We start from the raw sequence: 23,924 nt of genomic DNA, 5'->3' as shown, positions 1-23,924 counted from the left end.
GGTGGGACCCGGGGGATAGTGAAGAAAGATCAATCGGAGACTGGTATGGTTGAGAATTGAAGTGAGTCAAACAAACAGTCAGGGCAGGCAGGGACAACGCAGAGGAAAAAAAAGGTAGGACTGAAATTAAACTGCATTTATTTCAATGCAAGAGGCCAAACAGGGAAGGCAGATGAACTCATGGCATGGTTAGGAACATGAGACTGGCATATTATAGCAGTTATAGAAACATGACTCAGGGATGGACAGGATTGGCAGCTTAATGTTCCGGGTACGGATGCTACAGGAGGAAGGACAGAAGGGGAGGCAAGAGAGGAGGGGGAGTGGAGTTTTTGATAAGGGATAGCATAACAGTTGTACGGAGGGAGGACATTCCCACAAACACATCCAGGGAAGTTATCTGGGTGGAACAGAAATAAAAAAGGGATGACCCCCTAATAGTCAGAGGGAAATTGAGAAACAAAATTTGTAATGAGATCTCAGTTATCTGTAAGAATAATAGGATGGTAACGGTAGGGGATTTTAATTTTCCAAACCTAGACTGGGACTGCCATAATGTTAAGGGTTTAGATGGAGAGGAATTTGTCAAGTGTGTGCAAAACAATTTTGATTCAGTATGTGGATGTACCTACTAGAGAAGGTGCAAATCTTGACCTAATCTTGGGAAATAAGGCAGGGCAGGTGACTGAGGTGTCAGTGCGGGAGCACTTTGGGGCCAGGGACCATAATTCTATTTGTTTTAAAATAGTGATGGAAAAGGATAGACCAGATCTAAAAGTTGAAGTTCTAAATTGGAGAAAGGTCAATTTTGACGGTATTAGGCAGGAACTTTCAAAAGCTGATTAGAGACCATTGTTTGCAGGTAAAGGGACGGCTGGAAAATGGGAAGCCTTCAGAAATGAGATAACAAGAGTGCAGAGACAGTATATTCCCATTAGGGCGAAAGGAAAGGCTGGTGGGTATAGGGAATGCTGGATGACTCAAGAAAGAGGGTTTGGTTAAAAAAAAAGGATGGCTATGGCAGGTATAGACAGGATAGAGTAAATCCTTAGTGTATAAAGGCAGGCGTATCATCCTTAAGAGATAAATCATGAGGGCAAAAAGGGGACATGAAAGAGTTTTGGCAAATAGAGTTAAGGAGAATTCAGAGAGTTTTTACAAATACATTAAGGACAAAAAGGGTAAGTAAGGATGGAATAGGGCTCCTCAAAGATCAGCAAGGCAGCCTTTGTGTGGAGCCGCAAGACATGGGAGAGATACTAAATGAGTATTTTGCATCAATATTATTTACTGTGGCAAAGGACAAGGAAGATATAGAATGTGGGGAAATACATGGTGACATCTTGGGAAAAAGAATGCCCATATTACAGAGGAGGAACTGCTGGATGTCTTGAAATGCATAGAAGTGGATAAATCCCCAGGACCTGATCCTGTGTACCCTAGAACTCTGGGAAGCGAGGGAGTGATTGCTGGGCCTCTTGCTGAGATATATGTTTCATCCATAGTCACAGGTGAGGTGCTGGAAGACTGGAGGTTGGCGAAAATGGTGCCACTGTTTAAGAAAGTTGGTAAGGACAAGCCAGGGAACTATAGACCAGAGAGCCTGACATTGGTGATGTGCAAATTGCTGGAGGGAATCCTGAGGGACAAGATGTACATGTATTTGGAAAGGCAAGGACTAATTAGGGACAGTCAACATGGCTTTGTGCGTGGGAAATCACGTCTCAAAGTTGATTTGAGTTTTTTGAAGAAGTAACAAAGAGGATTAATGAGGTCAGAGTGGTAGACGCGATCTATATAGACTTCAGCAAGGCGGTCGACAAGGTTCCCCATGGGAGACTGATTAGCAAGGTTAGATCTCATGGAATATAGGGAGAACTAGCCATTTGGATACAGAACTGGCTCAAAAGGTAGAAGGCAGAGGGTGGAGCATAGTTTCTCAGACTGGAGGCTTGTGACCAGTGGAGTGCCACAAGGATCTGTGCTGGGCCCTCTACTTTTCATCATTTAGATGCAAAGAACAAAGAAAATTTACAGCCCAGGAACAGGCCCTTCAGCCCTCCAAGCTTGAGCCAAATCTGTCTAAACCTGTCACCCAACTCCTAAGCATCTGTATCCCTCTGCTCCCCACCTATTCATGCATCTCTCCAGATGAACATTAAATGAATCTACCATGCCTGCCTCGGCCATCTCTGCTGGCAACACATTCCAGGCACCTACCTAAACTACTTTCCACGTGTATGCCCCCTTTTTAACAAAAAACTTTTCCCCTCACATGTGACTTCTCGCTCACCTTGAGGAAAAAGCTTATCTCTATCTACCCTGTCTATACCATAGATGATTTTATAGACCTTAATCAGGTCCGCAATCTCCTTTTCGCCAATGAAAACAATACTAGCCTGCTCAACCTCTCTTCATAGCTTGCACCTTCCATACCAGACAACATCCTCTGAAACCTTCTCTGCACCCTCTAAAAGCTTCCACATCTTTTTGTTAATGTGGCAACCAGAACTGTACACCGTATTCAAATGCAGCCAAACCAATGTCTTGTCCAATTTTAACATGACCTGCCACCTCTTGTACTCAATACCCTGTCCAATGAAGGCAAGCATACCATATGTCTTCTTGACCACTATCCACTGTGCTGGCATGGTGGCTCAGTGGTTACTACTGGTGCCTCAGCACCAGGATCCCAGGGTGATTCTAGTCTTGCGTGACTGTGTGTGGAGTTTGCACTTTCTCCCCGAGTCTGCATGGGTTTCCTCCAGTTTCCTGCCACAGTCCAAAGACGTGCAGGTCAACTGAATTGGCCAGGCTAAACTGCCATAGTGTTAGATGCATTAGTCAGAGGGAAATAGGTTTGGGTGGGTTACTCTGCAGAGGGTCAGGTGTGGCCTGGTTGGACTAGAGGGCCTGTTTCCACACTGTCTGGAATCTAATCTAAACCTGTGCAACCACCTTCAGGGCAAATGGACCTAAACTCCCAATTCATGCTCAACTTTTCCCAAGGCTTTTCTGTTTACAGTGTAGTTCATTCTAGAATTAGACTTCCCAAAATGCATCACCTCACATTTGCCTGGATTGAACTCCATCTGCCACTTGTCCAGCCAACTCTCCTGTATTCTTTGACAGACCCCTATGCTTTCTGCTACTCCAGTCTTTGGATCATCTGCAAACTTACTAATCAGACCAATGACCTCTTCTAGATCACTTATGTATATTACAGTCAGTAGCCCCAGCACTGATCTGTGGATATATAAATGATTTGGATATGACCATAAGATATACAGTTAGTAAGATTGCAGATGACACCGCAAATGGAGGTGTAGTGGACAGTGAAGAAGGTTACCTCAGATTACAACAGGACCTTGATCAGATGGGCCAATGGGCTGAGGAGTGGCAGATGGAGTTTAATTCAGATAAATGCAAGGTGCTACATTTTGGGAAAGCAAATCTTAGCAGGACTTCTGTACTTAATGATAAGGTCCTAGGGAGTGTTGCTGAACAAAGAGACCTTGGAGTGCAGGTTCATAGCTCCTTGAAAGTGGAGTCACAGGTAGATAGGATAGTGAAGGCAGCATTTAGTATGCTTTCCTTTATTGGTCAGAGTACGAATACAGGAGTTGGGAGGTCATGTTGCAGCTGTAGAGGACATTGGTTAGGCCACTGTTGGAATATTGCATGCAATTCTGGTTCTCCCCCCCCCTCTGTTGGAAAGGTGTTCTGAAACTTGAAAGGGTTCAGAAAAAAATTCACAAGAGTTTTGCCAGGGTTGGAGGATTTGATCTATAGGGAGAGGCTGAACAGGGTGGGGCTATTTTCCCTGGAGCATCAGAGGCTGAGGGGTGACCTTATAGGAGGTTTATAAAAATTATATTGGCATTGATAGGATAAATAGAAAAAAGTATTATCCCTGGGGTGGGGATTGCAGAATAGAGGGCATAGGTTTAAGGTGAGGGGAAAGATATAAAAAGAGACCTAAGGGGCAACTTTTTCACGCAGAGGATGGTGTGTGTATGGAATGAGTTGCCAGAGGATGTGGTGGAGGCTGGTACAATTGCAACATTTAAGAGATATCTGGATGGGTATATGAATAGGAAGAGTTTGGAGGGATATGGGCCGGGTGCTGGCAGGTGGGACTAGATTGGGTTGGGATATCTGGTCGGACCGAAGGGTCGGTTTCTGTGGTGTACATCTCTATGACTATGTTCTACAACAAAACAGCCCATTAATTAAACATTGATAGATTTGCCATTAGAGAGTAGTGTTGGATGGCTGTCAGTAGCTTTTGGACCACACAATCAGCAAAGAGTGAAAAATCTTCAAAAACAAAAAGGATAAAGAGATTTGTGTTTCCATTGTGGTACACAATTAGTTCATAAAACTTTGGTTACCATGTTGCTTGAAACATACCTTAAAATCAGGATTAAAGGTGTAAAGAAAGGTTTCTCCTGTCCCATTGAAACGGTCACTTGGCCTTGGTGGGTGAGAAGTTAAAGCACCAAATACCTGTAATTGACACCAAGCGAATAAGGAGTTTTTGCTAAACCTTTGAGAAGTTTTACATAAGATAATTCAATATGAATGACTCCTCCATACCTGACCACACGTGTCCTTTAAAACCAGTAACACTGGTGAATCAGCATTGGCCACTTTGCGGTACAGGGTTTTCAGACTAAAGCCATGCAGATATGTACTGAATGCTAGTAGCCATGGATGCCCCACTGTTCTAAGTGGTAAATATTTTGAAATCTAAAGAGTTAATACAGTAGAACAATTCAGATAAATGCATAGTCAATCCAATCAGAAAAAAGTTAATGATTTTAGCTGTCATTCATATGAAGGTTAATTCTTAATTTTTTTAAAAATGAGCTAATTATAATATTCGGCTGGATCAAGTGTGGTTTGTAGATTTTTCTACTGGGGAAGAGTTATCAATTGTGTCCAACAGTCTCCTTATTACTTCTGGAAAGAGTTCCCTTGGAACCAAGCAAAAAAAAATGTAGGTTTAGCTTGATAATCCTGACAGAATCTAAGAAATTTAAATTTTAGTTTGGTCTCAAGTTATGTAGGATCCAAATATCAAAAACAAGTAGCATCAGGATATGAAATCAGTCAGGGACCTCCAGTCTGATACCTTTCAAGGATGTGGGACAAGCAAAGTGAGGGCCACCATGCATCCTTTTACTAGATCATGGTTGATGATAGCACTTGGCTGGAAGGAATGTGGTTCAAGAGATATTGCTGATAAATTGTTGCCAGTTTAGTTTCAGAAAAATTGCAGCAAGAACCAATATACAGGAGAAAGAATAGCATGAACATTGAAGTCCAGAAGAGATCAGAAAAGACTTGCATAAAAATGATTTTTAAAAAAAAGGGATGGTCTCACCGTCTCAATATGAAAAGGTTCCAGTAAGTTGCTCTTCCCCTGAAGAATAGGTGCCATATTCCCAAATTCTGAATCAAAGATGTCTTTGCAGTGTTTCACTGGGTCATCCTCCACTGATATGATCTGGAAGTTATATTACCAGGTGAAGAAAGTCAGTTCTAGAACACAATTGAACTATTACTTCTTCGCTGATGGATCCATATTTAATAACTTTGTTTCAAAATAAAACAAAAACATCAAATCCCAACAGCAGATTCCCAGACAACTGCTGGCTACCCATTTAAAACTAGAGTAGGCAAAGATTTGTCCTGAGACATCAACCAGCAAGGGCATCACTACTTGTATCACAACAAGGACTTTCTGGAATTACCTATGCACAGTATTGTAGGGAATACTTCTACTGTAAATCATTGAATTAAATGACTCACTTGTGAACCTGTCAGGCTAGGGTGTACATCTGGTTTTGGACCAAGGCTTATCTCAACTTTTTTTGGGAGGAAATGATGGAGGGAGGAAAAAAAATGGACAGACAGAAGGAAGAGTCACAGTGATGTGGTGGGAAAGCCACTGGACTATTAATCCAGAAGCCTAACACTGGGGGCATGGGTTCAAATCCTATCACAACCACTGAGAATTTGAACCAAAATTTAAGACTGCTACAACTCAAAACTCATTGTAGTAAAGAATCATCTGGTCCACTCAAAATATACCAGATCTACTATGTTTGACCTGTGTGTTACTCCAGACTCTCAGCCATGTGATTAACTCTTAATTGGCCCCTAGAATTGTACAGCAATCTGCTTCAAGGGCAATTAAGGCTAGGCAACAAATGCTGGCCTTGAAAGTGTTGCCCACATCCCCATGATGCAATATTCCAGATGTAGATCTCAAAAAAAGAGAATTGGTGAATGATATGCCCAAAACATTAACTAACCAACCTGCTTTGAAATGTTTACTTACTATCTACTTACCTTGAAAGAACCAAGTCTGTACAACTAAACTATGGAGTTCAACAAAGGTCAGGCTTATTGACAAAGTTAGTTTGCTTTATCTTTAGGAAAAAAATCTTACGGCCACAAAAACTGCATAAACAATCCATTACAAACATTTAAATTGCTGGTTTATATTTATTCTAGGAACCACCATTTGAAGAGAAACAGAACAATGTAGCGTGATATTTTATCCAATTTAATGCTGCATTTCCCTAGACAACAGAATCCAAATTATTAAACAATGAGATTGAAAAGGAAACCACGTGTACATAGTGTTCTAGAAATAGGGAATAAAATTTAACTAGTTACCTATTTAGTTCTGTTTTAAATGAAAAGCAATCATTTCTTTACCTTCATAAAAAATTCTAGCCACCATTTGTATGTCAAGGAGGCAAGCTGCAAATCTAGGTAAAAACAAGGACTGCAGATGCTGGTAACCAGAGTCTAGATTAGAATGGTGCTGGAAAAACACAGGTCAGGCAGCATCCCAGAAGCAGGAAAATCGACATTTTTGGGCAAAAGCCTTTCATCAGGAATAGAGGCAGGGTGCCTGCAGAGTGGAGAGATAAAGAAGAGGGGGTGGGGAAAAGTAGCCATAGAGTACTCTATGCTACTTTCTCCCCACCTCCACCCCCCCTCATTTCTCTCTCCACTCTGCAGGCACCCTGCCTCTATTCCTGATGAAAGGCTTTTGCCCAAAATGTCGATTTTCCGGCTCCTCGGATGCTGCCTGACTACTGTGCTTTTCCAGCACCATTCTAATCTAGAAGCTGCAAATCTAGTTTAAAAAAAAAAATCAGTAACAAATGTGTGTCTCGGTTTCTTTCTCTTTCCCCAGTAGACCGGAGGTGCTAGATTGAGATAGGAGTGGAAAATAAGCAGGTCATCAGTTCTCTACACTTCAAACTACCTTTAATCATGTACTCTTACACAAAATATTGTCAGCTATTCATCCTCAAACATTGTTTATATCCATCTTTACATTTGTAGTCACTCAAATGTTTCCAAGGAAATCATGTCTAGTGGAAAGGAGACAGGCAGGAGGCTGGAAGAACACATCAGGAGTTGCAGAAATCAACATTTCAGGTGTAACCCTTCTTCAGGGTTTCAGTTGAAACGTGGACTTCTACATCTCCTGACGCTGCCTGGCTTGCTGTGTGCTTCCAGCCTCCTGCCTGTCTGCTTTTGATTCCAGCCTCTGCAGTTTTTGTCTCTCACCTAGTAATGAAAAGCAACAGGAATCCTGCTCAATTTCCATAGTTTACAACCATTGAGACCAGTCATTATATAATCAGTTCCACCTAATTTCACTAACTAGATCTTTGTGCTCATTGGGGCAGGGCAAGAGAGGTGAGCAGGCTGGTGGGTGACAAAAATGGTATAAATAAATAGGGCAACTACCTGTTTTGCTGCAACCTAATAAAAATGTGTTTCCTAGAAATGTAGGTTACATTCTCATCAGTACTCTTCATATGAAGCAAAGAAATCATGCTGTCACTCTTTCATTGGACATGCCCAAATTGTCTTTGAATTGAACATCTTGCTTGGCCATTTCAGGAGGATATTTAGGACAAATCCATGTTGCTTATCTGGACTCAGACAGGATAAAAAAAAGTTTCCTGCTCATATCAGGAACAAAGAGTTAGGTTAAAACAAAAAAATTCTCTAGTTTCATGCTCACCACTGAAGACTATAATCTTCCAGGATTTATTAACTGAACTACCATGGAAGGGTTTAAACCCATGCTCCCCCAAAGCTTTCGCCTGAGCCTCTGGATTACTAGTCCACTATGCCACCATCTCTCCTGCATACTTAGCATATCAGCTCCTTTAAGAACGTCAGTGTCCAGGGTTTTGTCTTGCTATCTGATCTTCATTAATCACCTCAGGTAGTTTAGGCAAACAAACATTCAGTTTTCTATTCAGATAAGCATGCACTCTGCTCATGCTTGTAAAGCTAACTGAAGTTTGAGTCAGGTACAATAAATAACAATTGCCTGCCCAGAACCCAAAAAGCTACACACTGCTTTTAGACCAAGAAATAGAGGCTTGACTAGAGTCATACAATATAGTGCAAATTCTTCTTCAAACAAAAATGGATAAGCCATCCCACGTATCAGCAGAATTAAAATCTGGTTCCCAACTGTGCAAGACACCTGCTTTTGGTATCAGTTCCCAAGTGTAAGTCTCAGTCATATGACTGAGAAGCTTCCAGGACTCAAAACCAATCTTGACCTGACCTGAGAGTTGCAGCAGCTTTATATTAGTCTATTTCAGCTGGGAGGCTTCTGCTTTACAAATAAGAAAAAAAAAATGAGTATGCTCAAGGTTAGAAATTTATATCTCTAGGGGGGGATAAAAAGTGAGATGAATGTCAATTTTCTGTTTCCTTTTTTCAAAGCAGCATCTCAAAAACAAAAAAGTAAACAAATGGTTCCACTCCTCCAATAGAGGAAGTTTAAATAACCTGCACCTTAAGCACTCATTATCCTTTGGAAGTCAGGCTGGGTAGAGGGAAGGAAGACATTAAGTTGAAAATAGATGCCAGCAACCAGGATGGAGTATAAGCAAAATGCAAAGGATGACAAATTTACTGTCCGCATTGAGATAAAATTAGAGCAAATGAAAGCGGGAATTGAAAACTAGATTCAATTGTTGCTATTATTATCACAAATAGTCAAAAACCAATCTAGCTTACAACATCCTCAGAGTAGGAAATCTGACATCCTTACTTTATTTGGTCTACAAGACTCCTGAACCAGCTCAGTAGGATTCACAAGCATCAAAACATTAATTAGGGATAAGCAATAATAAAGTGGTCTTTATAGGAAATGACTGTCACTGGCAAAGAAAACATTGACCATTTACACTGGACTTGTTTCTGGCAATGCACAATTGAGCATATGAATTGCAAACCAGAATAGTTGAAGAATAGCTTCCCCACAACCCTCATTTGTGCACACATTCTCAAGTTAAAAAGATTAACTCACCTCCCACTCATCAAAAGGTCCAAAAAGCTTCTCATTCAAGGGAAACGCACACTTCCCATCGAGGAAAACAAAGTCACGGAATTGCGTGTCACCCATTGATTCAGGCAAATAAATATCAGGTCGCCAATGTTTCAGGTATGTATGTAGTTCAGCCACTCTACATGACAGAACAGTAAATGAAAGTACACATCTACATTTATATAGTACTTTTCATAGCCCAAGTGCTTCACAGCCAAAGTAATACATTTTGAAGAGTACTCTTGCAAAGTAGGGAAATTTGGTAGATAGTGAGATAGATTCCCATAAATCTGTTTTTAAGTGTTGGGTAAGATATAAAATGTTAGCCAAAGCACTGGGAGACTTAAAAAAAGGAGTAACATGGGATTGTTTGTTTATGTCCATGAGGAAGGGAAAATACTGTCACGATCTCATCATAAAAAACTCATCCAATCTCATGCTGAAGTGCTAAGGTCTCCAAAGCAAGACTAGAACCCAGCAAAGGGTTAAGAATTCAACAAAACAGATCACTTTAAAAAGTGAGTGCCCATCACAATCAGAAACCATCTCTCCTTATTTTGCCAGGATAATTTAGCTTAGATCCAAAAGCCCTGACAATCGTAAATTAAAGTTGTGAATATTCTCATCGTTTGCACAAATACAGCCTATTAACAGCTTTATCTACACAAAGTTAGGTACTAATAGACTTTGGCATTACTTAAAAGAATTAAAATGCACATGCAATACAAAGAATTGTTGAGAACTTACTACATCATCCTGATCTTCTAAAAAGGATAAAATCTGTCATTTGGCAAGGAACTTGACATAATCAAAAAATTTTTTGAAAAGTCACTGAAGACTTAATCTTTTAATGTGCTCTTTAACGGTTTCGAAAGGAACAATTTCAAAACACTGGCAAGGCCATTCTACCTACATTATAAAAGTAGGCAATATTAGGAATTTGTTTATAAATAAAAAAGGACTTTTTTCCAAAAGCAATTAAATGGTATTCACTTTCATTATTTTAGAAATGAAATATGCAATTGAATGTGTACTCAACAGGAGGATGGTGAAAGGAAAGCTAAATAGATGGTCCTTTCTATTCTGCATCAGTGTGTAATACCAGGTCTTACAGAATGTGTGTTAGACAGAAGCCATTCATCTACACTATTCTAAATGGTGTAAATTACTTCATGCAAGATTCTTAACTCCCATATTAAATCAGGAACACCACCAAATAACAAGTCATTAACGTGTTGGGTTCCAGTTCATTAGAATAGAAAACATTTCTGCCACTGCTATACAAAAGAAAGGTTTGATTCAAGTTAGCATCAACTAAATTTTTAAAAATTACCAATTTAAAGCCAACATATCATCATTGTTGTACTACAAGTTAGATAGTTGTAAACAATTAATACAACTGATAATTCAGACCACTAAGCTACTTAAACAAATGTTATTATGTGAAAGACTGATTAAATAAATCAAATTTCAAAGATTAATTTGAAGAAGACCATAACTCTACAAACAAAAAAAGAAATCAGTCAGTAACACCAGTTCCACAACCATTACAATTCAGCTGCTCTTAATAATTCACTATATGTAATCACCCTCAATTCAATACACCCTTAAAACCTAAAACAGCATTAACAAAAGGCTAGCTTATCCACAGTAGAAAGATCCATACTCACTGATTGGATTCTTCATATGCTAGTCTTTCCAGTCAGAAGACTGAACCAATCTACACAACAGATAGGGCTTTTAAAGTGGGCTGTAAACAGTTGTAAACAGCTTGTCTTGACTAATTAGGAGCCTGCTTTAGTTAACATTGTGATGATGTAGATAATTATTTGCAATCTACATTCACAGGTCCCTAGTATCACATAACAGTGTTCAACAAAAGGAGTGGTCAGAAGCCTCATGTTAATTGCAAAAAAGTTACAACTTATATTTTAAGCAACTTTTGAATGTTTTATGTTTATAACTATATGTCATCTCTCTATGACGAATGGTGTAATCTCTTGGCTCTCTTCCAGCATAGTAAACAGCTTCACTGACTCTGTCAACAATGAAGTGCTAGAACCTCAGCCAGCAAAAAAGTATGTACGTTTAGGTTTGTGTAGCTTGAAACTATGCTTAGAACAAATGCCATGAGACATGCTTAAAAGAGTGATTTATTTCTCATTTGCCAAAAGAACTGTGGATACCTATTCTGTTTCTGCTACTACAAATTGCCAAAAGAAGATAAATCAGACAGACCTCATGTGTTAATCCCTTGACACGATTACTGAGATTATGGTGAGTAGGAAATTCCCATCCAAATAAACCAGCAACAACCTCATCCTTCACATACAGCTCATTCAACTCCTGAAAACCGACTTTAAAAACTCATTATGTCCCAGGTTGATTTAATTTTCTGATTGAGTAACTAGTATAATAGGTGTCTCTGGCTGTGCTTTTGTTGATTTTATTTGATTAAGTGTGTCGTTGAATTGAGCATGATTGATGGTTCTTCAAAATTGAGTATGTTTCTCAGGTTAGCTGACTGAGGAGCCTAATTTTGGACTAGGCTTTGAAACCTAATTTAGGTTTCCTTGCAATGGGAGCAATTATTGCATAAAGAAGTAGAATTTTTGGCTCTGGATTGGTTTCCTTCTTTCTCTGCCACTGTTGCTACACCTCACGGTTGCTTGCATTTTGATGGATCAGGAGCTGCCATGCTGAGTGGTCAGCAGCTTTCTCCTCCCAGTCAGTGGTGTCAATACCTCTTGTGCTTCAAGTTGACCTTGAGCATATCTTTAAAACTCTTCCTTTGACGGCCCCTTGAATGTTGACCAAGCCAGAGCTAGGAGAGAGAACAATTTGAGGGAAGCAGTTTTCACGCATCCAAATGCAATGACACATCGACTGGAGTTGGTTCTTCAGGAGTAGGCCTTCCATTATGGCAGACACAGCCTCGTGGAGGATGTCCATATTGGTGCGGTGGTTCGTCCATTTGATCCCCAAGATTCTATGCAGACAATGCTGGCAGAAGCTCTCGAGCATATTAATGTGACATTGGTAGATGCTCCAGATTTTATTGCACAACACAACAGCCAATTAACAAGGCCAATTATTGACTTCCAGAGAATCCCTGTTGTCAAAGACACTTTATCGCACCTTGAGGAAGGCAGCACTGGCACCGTTGATTTGACCTGGGTTTCTTTATTGATGATAGTCCCTTGGGAGAGGTGGCTGCCAAGATCTGGGAAGTACGATGAGGTTTGGATAGCTGGTTGTCATAGATATGAGTTTGACAGAAGGGTCTGTTTCCGTGCTGTACATCTCTGATTCTATGCGCATATATCAGAGCCATCCCTTCTACTTAGCACAGGGGATTTCCAAATGGGACAGGGAGGTTTGGTACAGGACCTTCATTTTGGTGACATTTAAGGACAGGCCAAGCATTATAGATGAGGTATTGAAGAAGTTGAATGTCTTTTGTACATCCTGTGCAGAATCTATCTTGCAACAGTCATCTGCAAACTGAAGGTCGTGGATGTCCATGATGGTGAGTTTTTTTCTCGCTCAGAAACAAGCAGTTTTGAACAGCTTCCTGTCCAGGTGATATTGGATGCTGACACCAGGTGGTAGATCATCTTTTATTTGATGAATGATGACCCTTGGATAGATGAAAAAGGAGGAGCCCTAACACAACCTTGTTTGACCCTGGTATGGATGTAAAAGCCGTCAGTTTCAGATTCGCCTCAGGATTGCAGCAGTCATAGAGATGTACAGCATGGAAACAGACTCTTCGGTCCAACTCATCCCTGCCGACCAGATGTCCCACCTTTCAGCACCTGGCCCATATCCCTCCAAATCTTTCCTATTCATATACCCATCCAGATGCCTTTTAAATGTTGCAATTGTACCAGCCTTCACCACTTCCTCTGGCAGCTCATTCCATACATGTACCAGCCTCTGCGTGGGAAACATTGCCCCTTAGGTCTCTTTTATACTTTCCCCTCTCACCCAAAACCTATGCTCTCTAGTTCTGGACTCCCCGAGCTCAGGAAAAAGACTTTGTTTATTTATCCTATCCATGGCCTTCATGATTTTATAAATCTCCATAAGGTCACTCCTCAGCCTTCAGCGCTCCAGGGAAAACAGCCCCAGCCTGTTCAGCCTCTCCCTGTAGCTCAAATCCTCCAACCCTGGCAACATCCTTAAATCTTTTCTGAACCCTTTCAAGTTTCACAACATCTTTCCGATAGGAAAGAGACCAGAATTGCATGCAATATTCCAACAGTGGCCTAACCAATGTCCTGCACAGCTGCAACATGACCTCCCAACTCCTGTACTCAATACTCTGACCAATAAAGGAAAGCATACCAAATGCTGCCTTCACTATCCTATCTACCTACGACTCCACTTTCAAGGAGATATGAACCTGCACTCCAAGGTCTCTTTGTTCAGCAACACTCCCTAGGACCTTACCATTAAGTGTATAAGTCCTGTTAAGATTTGCTTTCCCAAAGTGCAGCACCTCACATTTATCTAAATTAAACTCCCACTTCTCAGCCCATTGGCCCATCTGATCATGATCCCACTGTAATTTGAGGTAATCTTCTTCGCTGTCCACTACACCTCCAATTTTGGTGTCATCTGCAAACTTACTAACTGTACCTCTTATGCTCGCATCCAAATCATTGATCTAAACGACGAAATGTAGTGGACCCAGCACCGATCCTTGTGGCACTCCACTGGTCACAGGCCTCCAGTCTGAAAAACAATCCTCCACCACAACCCTCTGTCTTCTACCTTTGAGCCAGTTCTGTATCCAAATAGCTAGTTCTCCCTGTATTCAATGAAATTTAACCTTGCTAACCAGTCTCCCATGGGTAACCTTGTCAAATGCCTTATTGAACTCCATATAGATCACATCTACTGCTCTGCCCTCATCAATCCTCTTTGTTACTTCTTCAAAATGTTTGATCAAGTTTGTGAGACATGATTTCTCAAGCATAAAGCCATGCTGACTATCCCTAATCAGTCCTTGCCTTTCCAAATACATGTACATCCTGTCCCTCAGGATTCCCTCTAACAACTTGCCCACCACCGACATCAGGCTCACTGGTCTATAGTTCCCTGGCTTGTCCTTACCTCCTTTCTTAAACAGTGGCACCATGTTAGTCAACCTCCAGTCTTCCAGCACCTCACCTGTGACTATCGATGATACAAATATCTCAGTAAGAGGCCCGGCAATCACTCCCCTAGCTTCCCACAGAGTTCTAGGGTACACCTGATCAGGTCCTGGGGATTTATCCACTTCTATGCATTTCAAGACAACCAGCACTTCTTCCTCTGTAATATGGACATTTTACAAGATGTCACCATCTATTTCCCTACAGTCTATATCTTCCATGTCCTTTTCCACAGTAAATACTGATGCAAAATACTCATTTATTTCTTCCCATCTCCTGCGGTTCCACACAAAGGTCGTCTTGCTGATCTCTGCCTAGTTACCCTTTTGTCCTTAAGGTATTTGTAAAAACCCTTTGGATTCTCCTTAACTCTATTTGCCAAAGCTATCTCATGTCCCTTTTTTGCCCTCCTGATTTCTCTCAAGTGTTCACCTACTGCCTTTATGCTCTTCTAAGGATGCACTTGATCTATCCCGTCCATACCTGACATATGCTTCCTTCTTTTTTTAACCAAACCCTCAATTTCTTCAGTCATCCAGCATTCCCGATACCTATTTTCTTTCACCCTAACAGGAATATACTGTCTCTGGACTCTCATTATCTCTTTTCTGAAGGCTTCCCATTTTCCAGCCATCCTGTGAACATCTGCCCCAATCAGCTTTTGAAAGTTCTTGCCTAATACCATTAAAATTGGCCTTTCTCCAATTTAGGACTTCAACTGTTAGATCTGATCTATCCTTTATCACCACTATTTTAAAACTAATAGAATTATGGTCGCTGGCCCCAAAGTGCTCCCCCACTGACACCTCAGTCATCTGCTTACCTTATTTCCCAAGAGAGGTCAAGTTTTGCACTTTTCCTAGTAGGTACATCCACATACTGAATCAGAAACTTTTCTTGTAAACATTTAAAAAATTCCGCTCCATCTAAACCCTTAACACTATGGCAGTCCCAGCTTATGTTTGGAAAATTAAAATCTCCTACCATAACCTACCAGATAATTGAAATCTCCTTACAAATTTGTTTCTCAATTTCCCTCTGACTATTAGGGGATCTATAATACAATCCCAATAAGGTGATCATCCCTTTCTTATTTCTCAGTTCCAACCAAATAACATCCCTTGATGTATTTCTGGGAATATCCTCCCTCATTACTGCTGTAATGCTATCCCTTATCAAAAACACCACTCCCCCTCCTCTCTTGCCTCCCTTTCTATCCTTCCTATAGCATTTGTATCCTGGAACATTAAGCTGCTAGTCCTGTCCATCCATGAGCCATGTTTCTGTAATTGCTATGATATCCCAGTCCCATGTTCCTAACCGTGAGTTCATCTGCCTTCCCTTTTAGGCCTCTTGCATTGAAATAAATGCAGTTTAATTTATTAGTCCTTGTTCTCTGCTTTGACCCTGTCTGCCCTGACTGTTTGACTTGCCTTTGTTTTCAACTGTAGTCATAGAGATATACAGCATGGAAACAGACCCTTCGGTCCAACTCGTCCATTGTGACCAGATATTCTAAATTACTCTAGTCCCATTTGCCAGCATTTGGCCCATATCCCTCTAAACCCTTTCCATTCATATACCCATCCAGATGCCTTGTAATTGTAATTATACCAACCTTCACCACTTCCTCTGGCAGCTCATTCCATACACGCATCACCCTCTGCATGAAAATATTGCCCCTTAGGCACCTTTTAAATCGTTCCCCTCTCACCTTAAACCTATGCCCTCTAGTTTTGGATCTCCCCTACACTGGGGAAAAGACCTTGTCTATTCACCCTATCCGTGCCCCTCACGATTTTATAAACTTCTTTAAGGTCACCCCTCAGCCTCCGACACTTCAGGGAAAACAGCCCCAGCTTATTCAGCTTCTCCCTATAGCTCAAACCTTCCAACCCTTGCAACATCCTTGTAAATCTTTTCTGAAAACGCTCAGGTTTCACAAAACCTTTCATGTAGCAGGGAGACCAGAACTGAATGCAGCATTCCATAAGTGGCCTAACTAGTGTCCTATACAGCCGCAACATAACCTCCTAACTTCTATACTCAATGTGGGCTGACCAATAAAGGCAAGTGTACCAAACACCTTCTTCACTATCCTGTCTAACTGCGACTCTGCTTTCAAGGAACTATGAACTTGCACCCCAAGGCTTCTTTGTTTCGCAACATTCCCCAGCACCTTACCACGAGGTGTAAAAATCCTGTCCAGATTTGCCCTACCCAAATACAGCAGGAGTGTATGAATGGTGACAAACTTCAAAGGGCAGTCAAAACTCTAGAGGACAATTTAGTGATTATCCATTCATGAGGGTGGTTTCAGGTATTTTCTCATCAACCTGTTCACTGATGTTATGACACACTTATCAAACTGGTGGGACTTTGACCTGGGCCTCCTTTCCCAGAGGTAAGGACATCACCACTAAGCCACGAGAATTTGCATGTATGGTTATATATGAGATGGATCCTTGTATGCTGCTGAGTTGCATGGATTGTAGAAATGATGTTACTGATCTTTTCAAGTTTACAAGGTTGCTTTTCCAAACTAAATCAATGGTTTCTGCTCTACCCAGTTCACCACCCACATCCCTTCCCTTTCCCTCTCAATGTCAGCTGACAACTTAGGTTTAATCAGGTCAGCACATGGCTTAAATTAGAAGAAATAAAGCAGGCACTGCAGTGGATTTATCTGGCAGAAAAAGCAAGACACCTTTCTAAATGGGATCACTTTCAACACAAGCTCTCGAGGAGACCTTAATGTATCGACATACTCTTTCTGCCAGCACAAAGTAATCAAAATGAACAGTGGTTTCAAATATTTCTATAAACTTGAATAAACCTCCTGTTCTGGTTCAAATGCCCAGCTTTCATTCACCGCAAACAAGGTAATATTACATCACCTAGACAACGATGATTACAATCTGGAATGAGAACCAGGCTCAATATCATCTACAGCTCAAGGAGCAGTATTTTCAACTGAATAGGCCAGCAGATTCCATTCAGGATAAGCAGAACACACACACACACACACACACACACACACACACATCCCTGGTGGAGGCCACGATAACATTACTATCTATGCAGTCAGTTCTCTTAAAAACAAATTACTCCAAGCAGGAACTTAACATGACTAACATTGCTGGGTTATCCTGTTTGCAACTAAACAGGATCTTGAGTTTGTTCACATCACATCTTTCAAAATAATTCCAGTTTATCAGTGATTCTTGTATAATACGGGAAATCAAGTATTTGGGATACAGGGTGTTGATGACACCGCACATCATCGGGGTAGTGAGGAACATAAGAACTAGGAGCAGGAGTTGGCCGTCTGGCCCTTTGAGCCTGCTCTGCCATTCAATAAGATCATTTTTGTGGCCTCGGCTCTACTTACACACCCTCTCACCATAACCATTGATTCCTTCATTGTTCAAAAAAATTATCTATTTTAGCTTTAAAAACATTTATACTTAAGTATTGTCAACTACTTCACTGGGCAGGGAATTCCATAGATTCACAACCCTCTGGGTGAAGAAGTTCCTTCTCAATTCGGTCCTAAATCTGCTCCTCCTTAATTCTGAGGCCATGCCCTCGTTTCACCCACCAGTGGAAACATCCTTTCTATTTCTATCTCATCTATTTGCTTCACAATTTTATACATTTCTATAAGATCCCCTCTCATTTTTCTAAACTCCAATGAATATAATCCCAGTCTACTCAGTCTCTCCCCATAAGCCAACTCCCTCAACTCTGGAATCAAACTAGTAAACCTCTGCACACCCTCCAGTGTCAGTATATCCTTCCTCAAGTAGGGAGACCAAAACTGCATGCAGTACTACAGGTGTGGCCTCACCAGCACCCTTTATAGCTGCAACATAACCTCCCTGCTTTTAAAGTCAATCCCTTTAGCAATGAAGGACAAAATTCCATTTGCCTTCCTAATTACCTGCTGTACCTGCAGACCAACCTTCTGCGACTCATGCACAAGGTCCCTCTGCACAGCAGCGTGCTGCAACGTTTTAGCATTCAAGTAACAGTCCTTTTTACTGTTACTCCTAACAAAATGGATGACATCACATTTAGTAACATTGTATTCCATCTATCAGACCTTTGCCCACTCACTTAAAGTATCTATGTTCCTCTGCAAAGTTTCAGTGCTCCACATACTTTGCTGCGCCACTCACCTTAATGTCATCTCCAAATTTTGACACGCTACATGTGGTCCCTAATCCCAAATCATCTATGTAAATTGTGAATAATTGCGGTCCCAACACTGATCCCAAAGGCACACCACTGGTCTCTGATTGCTAAACAGAATAGGACTCATTTATCTCCACTTTTTGCTTCCTGTTAGTTAACCAATCCTCTACCCATGCTAATACTTTACCCGTAACGCCATGCATTTATATCTTATGCAGAGGCATCTTGTGTGGCACCTTGTTGAAGGCCTTTTGGAACTCTAGGTACACCACATCTACTGGGTCCCCATTGTCCAACGTGCTGGTAATGTCTTCATAGAATTCCAAAAGATTTGTTAAACATGACTTGCCCTTAACTCGAAGTTAACTTAACATTTTCTATAATTCCCCATCTTTTGTCTACTGCCCTTTTTAAACAATGGTGTCACATTTGCTGTTTTCCAATCTGCTGGAACTTCCCCAGAATCCAGTGAATTTTAGAAAATTACCTCAAGTGCATTTGCTATTTCTCCTGCCATCTCTTTTAGTACCCTGGGATGTATTCCATCAGGGCCAGGAGATTTGTCTATCCTTAGCTTCACTAACTTGCCCAACATTACCTCTTCCATGATCATGACTGCTTCCAGGTTTTCAAATACCTTTGTCTCTTTGACAATTACTGGCACGTTATTTGTGTTCTCCACTGTGAAGACCGACACCAAATACCTATTCAGTGCCTCAGCCATTTCCTCATGTCCCATGACTAAATGCCCCTCTCATCCTCTAAAGGACCAATGTTTACTTTAATCACTCTTTAGTTTTATATATTTATAGAAACTTCTGCTCTGTTGTGGATGTACAAGACATTGGTTAGGCCACTGCTGGAATATTGCGTGCAATTCTGGTCTCCTTCCTATCGGAAAGATGTTGCAAAACTTACAAGGGTTCAGAAAAGATTTACAAGGATGTTGCTAGAGTTGGAGGAATTCCGCTATAGGGAGAGGCTTAACAGGCTGGGTCTGTTTTCCCTGGAGGGTCGGAGGCTGAGGGATGACATTATAGAGGTTTACAAAATTATGAGGGGGCATGGATAGGGTAAATAGGCAAAGTCTTTTCCATTGGGTCAGGGAGTCCAGAATTAGAGGGCATAGGTTTAGGGTGAGAGGGAAAGATATAAAAGAGACCTACGGGGCAACTTTTTCACGCAGAGGGTGCTATGTGTATGAATGAGCTGCCAGAGGAAGTGGTGGAGGCTGGTACAATTGCAATATTTAAGAGGCATTTGGATGGGTATATGAATAGGAAGGGTTTGGAGGGATATGGGCCGGATGCTGGCAGGTGGGACTAGATTGGGTTGAGATATCTGGTCGGCATGGATGGGTTGGACCGAAGGGTCTGTTTCCATGCTGTACATCTCTATGACTCTATCTGTCTTTAAAGTCTGTGCTAGATTTTTTCTCATATTCTCTCTGACTTTTCTTTATTGCTATTTTCTGTGGCTTTCTGTTGACCTTTAAAGCTTTCCCAATCTTCTAGTATCCTGCTGATCTTGGCCACCTTGTATGCCTTTGTTTTCAATTTGATAGCCTCCCTTTTTTCCTTAGACACCCATGGCAGATTACCTTTTTTCTTATAATCCTTCCTGTTATACTTTTGCTGAGCATGTTGAAAAATTGCTTTGAAGGTTCTCCACTGCTTGTCAACTGTCCCACCATAAAGTCTTTGCTTCCAGTCTACTTTAGCCAACTCCTCCCTCATCCTACTGTAGTCTCTCTTGTTTAAGCACAGGAAACTTTGACCTCTACTGTAATCAAAAAACACAAACATTTGGTGTGAAAAATGAAATGACATGTTAAATTTCCATAAATAATGTTCAAATTGACAAGACAAATGTACATTAATGACTGGGTACTAGTGGAATTATAAGCCCGAATCTTGGGGTTGCAAGCTCTGAGACTGCAGTAGCTACCATGGAGGGACCGAGCATTAACATGCGTGAGGCTCCTCTAAATCCTCGTTTGTTTCATGCTAGGTGTAGTCTAACTGGCCAACCTTTGAAGCTTAATTCTTGTTCTGGGAAGAAAAAACAAAGTTAAGGGAGATGCTTTGTTTTAAATATTCGAAAACCTTTTACTCTAAACAAAATTCAGCAGGAACATTGCTGGCTCCCAATTTATAAGTTGGCTGAAATTTGTAATTTATAAATATTAAATACTTTTGTTTCAAATCCCTCCCTCTAATTTTTTTTTCTTTCCTACAGGTGAGGTAAAAGTTACCCTAGTCCCAGAGAACTGCTCTTTTTCATTAGAGAGAGGTGACTAGTAGTGGTTTAACCTGAGGGTTGCCATACCTCAGGCAAGGGGAAAAGTCGAGAAGGTGTAACCTTTGTGGCAAACTCAGCTGGTGTGGCAATTGAACCCACACTATTGGTGTCACTCTGCATTGTAAACCACTCATCCAGCCAGCTGAGCTAAGGTCAATTGGCTCATTAGGGGTTGGTTAGTTCAGTGGCTGGATGACTGGTTTGCGTTACAGAGTGATGCCAACAGCACAGGTTTGGTTCCTCTTCAGCTGAGGTTGCCATGAAGGGCCCCAACTTCTCAACCACGCCCCTCGTCAGAGGCATGGTGACCCTCAGGTCAAACTCATAGTCAGTCGTCTCTCTCTCCCTCTCTTTCTCTCTCTCTCTCAGATGAGATAGCAGCCCTGTGGTCCTCTGGGACTGTGGTGACTTTACAGTACAGGTGAATCTTTCTGCTGAAATATGGAAGTGTTATAACATTATTTTTACATAGGTGCATTCTTGTGGAGAAGACAGGGGAACCTCAGAATGGCATGGTTTGCAAGAAGGAATAGAACTTAGACGTGTAATGTAAATGAGGCCTACCTCAGTCTTTTTGTCCCTCTGCTTCTTAGAAAAAAAACCTCAAAATACTTTTTTTTGTTATCCTGCTTGAACTTTTCATTCCTCGTTAGGTACATGTTTTGCGCATTCATATCTACAAAAGTGAATATTTTTTAAACGATTAAAAGGTACAATCTAATTGCAAGTTACTGTTTCCCTGGGATATCCAAATCCTGCTCTGTGTGAACTGGCTTCACATGATGCAGCTTAAAATCTTAGATTGAACAAGTTTGGGTTGGTCACTGTGAGGGAGTTAAAGTACACATTTAAATCTCAGTGTATCATTGATATAACCTGAGTTAATGATTCAACCTTTATTGATGTTAAGTCACAGAATTTACACTTGATTTATCTCACTTACTCTTCCAAAGCAGTTCTCATTAGGTCACCTGCAATCATTTGAAATGAAAAAGATAAAGTGATGTTAATCTTCATTCTCAAAAATCTGAATTACAATAGAGATATATATTGTTTATGGTACAAGTATTTGCTGATTACCATTCTGAGGTTGCCTCCCACCCATTACTAGTGCACATCAACTACAAAATAAGTTTTCCTGATTTTGTTGTCAGGTAGAGACTGAAAATTTACTCCACATTTATTTCCCCTGTTTTCTTGTGTTCACTCTTGCAGTCCTGCTGAGACAATAATCCATGGGACTGATGATCCCACCGTATACCTCACTGAATTGACCATTCTTCACCCATAAGCTAAGTCAGTCAAAACTCTCAAGGCTATTCAATCTTTGCTACATCACCTTCAGGTCCAATACTGGGTTCATCTGGGGTGTACGAAGCTAAAAATCACACAATACCAGGTTATAGTCCAACAGGTTTAATTGGAAGCACACTAGCTTTCGGAGCGACGCTCCTTCATCAGGTGCTTCCAATTAAACCTGTTGGACTATAACCTAGTGTTGTATGATTTTTAACTTTGTACACCCCAGTCCAACACCGGCATCTCCAAATCATGACTACTATCGACACCACTAACCGCCGGCTTAAAGTGGAGAGGATCTCCAAGAAGATCGCACATATCGACACAGACAATCACCTGATGAAGGAGCGTCGCTCTGAAAGCTAATGTGCTTCCAATTAAACCTGTTGGACTATAACCTGGTGTTGTATGATTTTTAACTGGGTTCATCTGATAAGTGAATATATGCTTTTCCAGCAGAGGGTCATTGATAATGATTCGGCTTGTGAATATAGGAGCATAAGAAATAGGAGCAGGAATAGGCTACTCAGTCTTGTGACTCTGCTTCAGGTATCAATAAGATCAGGAGTGGATTTCTGTCATGAGGCCATCAACCCAGACTATTTCCATTTCTCTCGACTTTCTATCAACTTCTGTAGTGGGCATGCTCAATGGCTGAGTCTCCATAGTTTTCTGGACAAAGAATTCCAAAAATTCACAATCCTTTGATAAAAAAGAACGTTCCCCACCTCTGTCCTAAATGACCAAACTTTTATTCTGAGACTGTGACCCCGCCTTGTTCTAACTCACAACTATGGACAACATTCATCTAGCATCTACCCTGTCAAGGCATGTAAGCCCTCAAAGCGGGTCCACCATCCATAAGGCACCAATTAGGAGCAATATTCCCTCTAAACTATGTAGTTGTATAGATGCTCAGAGTCCATGTATACCTATCAGCATACTAACCCTAACCCTAGTGCAATGATTTCTGGTTTTGGAAACTGCCATTCATGGATCTCAGAGGTCTGCACAGTGGTCAGAAAAATGAGAGGGAATATAGGTCAGGGGTCTGATGGAATGGTGGAATATGTTCCACTTGCCTGGATGCATATAGCTTCAACAACATGCAAGAAGTTGAACCAGGAAAAACAGTCTGCTTGAACAGCACTCCATCCATCACATTCAACATTCACTCATTTCATCATCAATGCACAATGGCAGCATTGTGTATACTGCAGCATCTCATCCTTGAAAAACACTTTCTAAATCTGTGTCCTCTACCATGACGTGGGCAAACAGGCACCACCATTACTGCTGGTTCCCTCTAAGACACACAGCAGTTTTCTGGGGAGGTAGGGGTGTTGGTGTGCATTCTTCACTATAGTGTTGATGTGGATGGACTAGAATAGTTTGTTGGTGATATTTACTCTGAAGAACCTGAAGCTCTCAACCATCTGCTTTAGCACCATTCATACAGACAGGCGCGGGTCCTCCATTCCACTTCCTGAAGTTGAGGGACCAGCTCTTTCGTTTTGTTGACATTGAGAGAGATTGTTGTCTTTACATCATAACCCTAAAGCATTTTCAAAAGGAAA

At 41.1% G+C, this 23,924-nt stretch overlaps 1 protein-coding gene across 11 annotated transcripts in view; it reads right to left on the bottom strand.

The window, feature by feature from the left end:
* LOC140453422 (nuclear receptor coactivator 7-like) overlaps positions 1 to 23,924 on the bottom strand; it is a 115,124-nt gene that overhangs the window by 3,058 nt on the left and 88,142 nt on the right. For 9 of the 11 annotated variants that reach the window (XM_072548079.1, XM_072548082.1, XM_072548076.1 and 6 more), the window contains 4 exons: positions 9,371 to 9,527; positions 5,390 to 5,512; positions 4,600 to 4,752; positions 4,414 to 4,509 (listed from right to left, as the gene is read on the bottom strand). In XM_072548079.1, the coding sequence (XP_072404180.1) occupies positions 4,414 to 4,509; positions 4,600 to 4,752; positions 5,390 to 5,512; positions 9,371 to 9,527 (529 nt within the window). The remainder of the gene's footprint in view (positions 1 to 4,413; positions 4,510 to 4,599; positions 4,753 to 5,389; positions 5,513 to 9,370; positions 9,528 to 23,924) is intronic. The other 2 variants (XM_072548086.1, XM_072548087.1) reach the window with 2 other exon arrangements.

This window comes from Chiloscyllium punctatum, chromosome 27 (genome assembly GCF_047496795.1).
Source record: "Chiloscyllium punctatum isolate Juve2018m chromosome 27, sChiPun1.3, whole genome shotgun sequence".
NCBI classification, from domain to species: Eukaryota; Metazoa; Chordata; class Chondrichthyes; order Orectolobiformes; family Hemiscylliidae; genus Chiloscyllium; species Chiloscyllium punctatum.
This window is presented reverse-complemented; position numbering and strand designations above follow the sequence as displayed.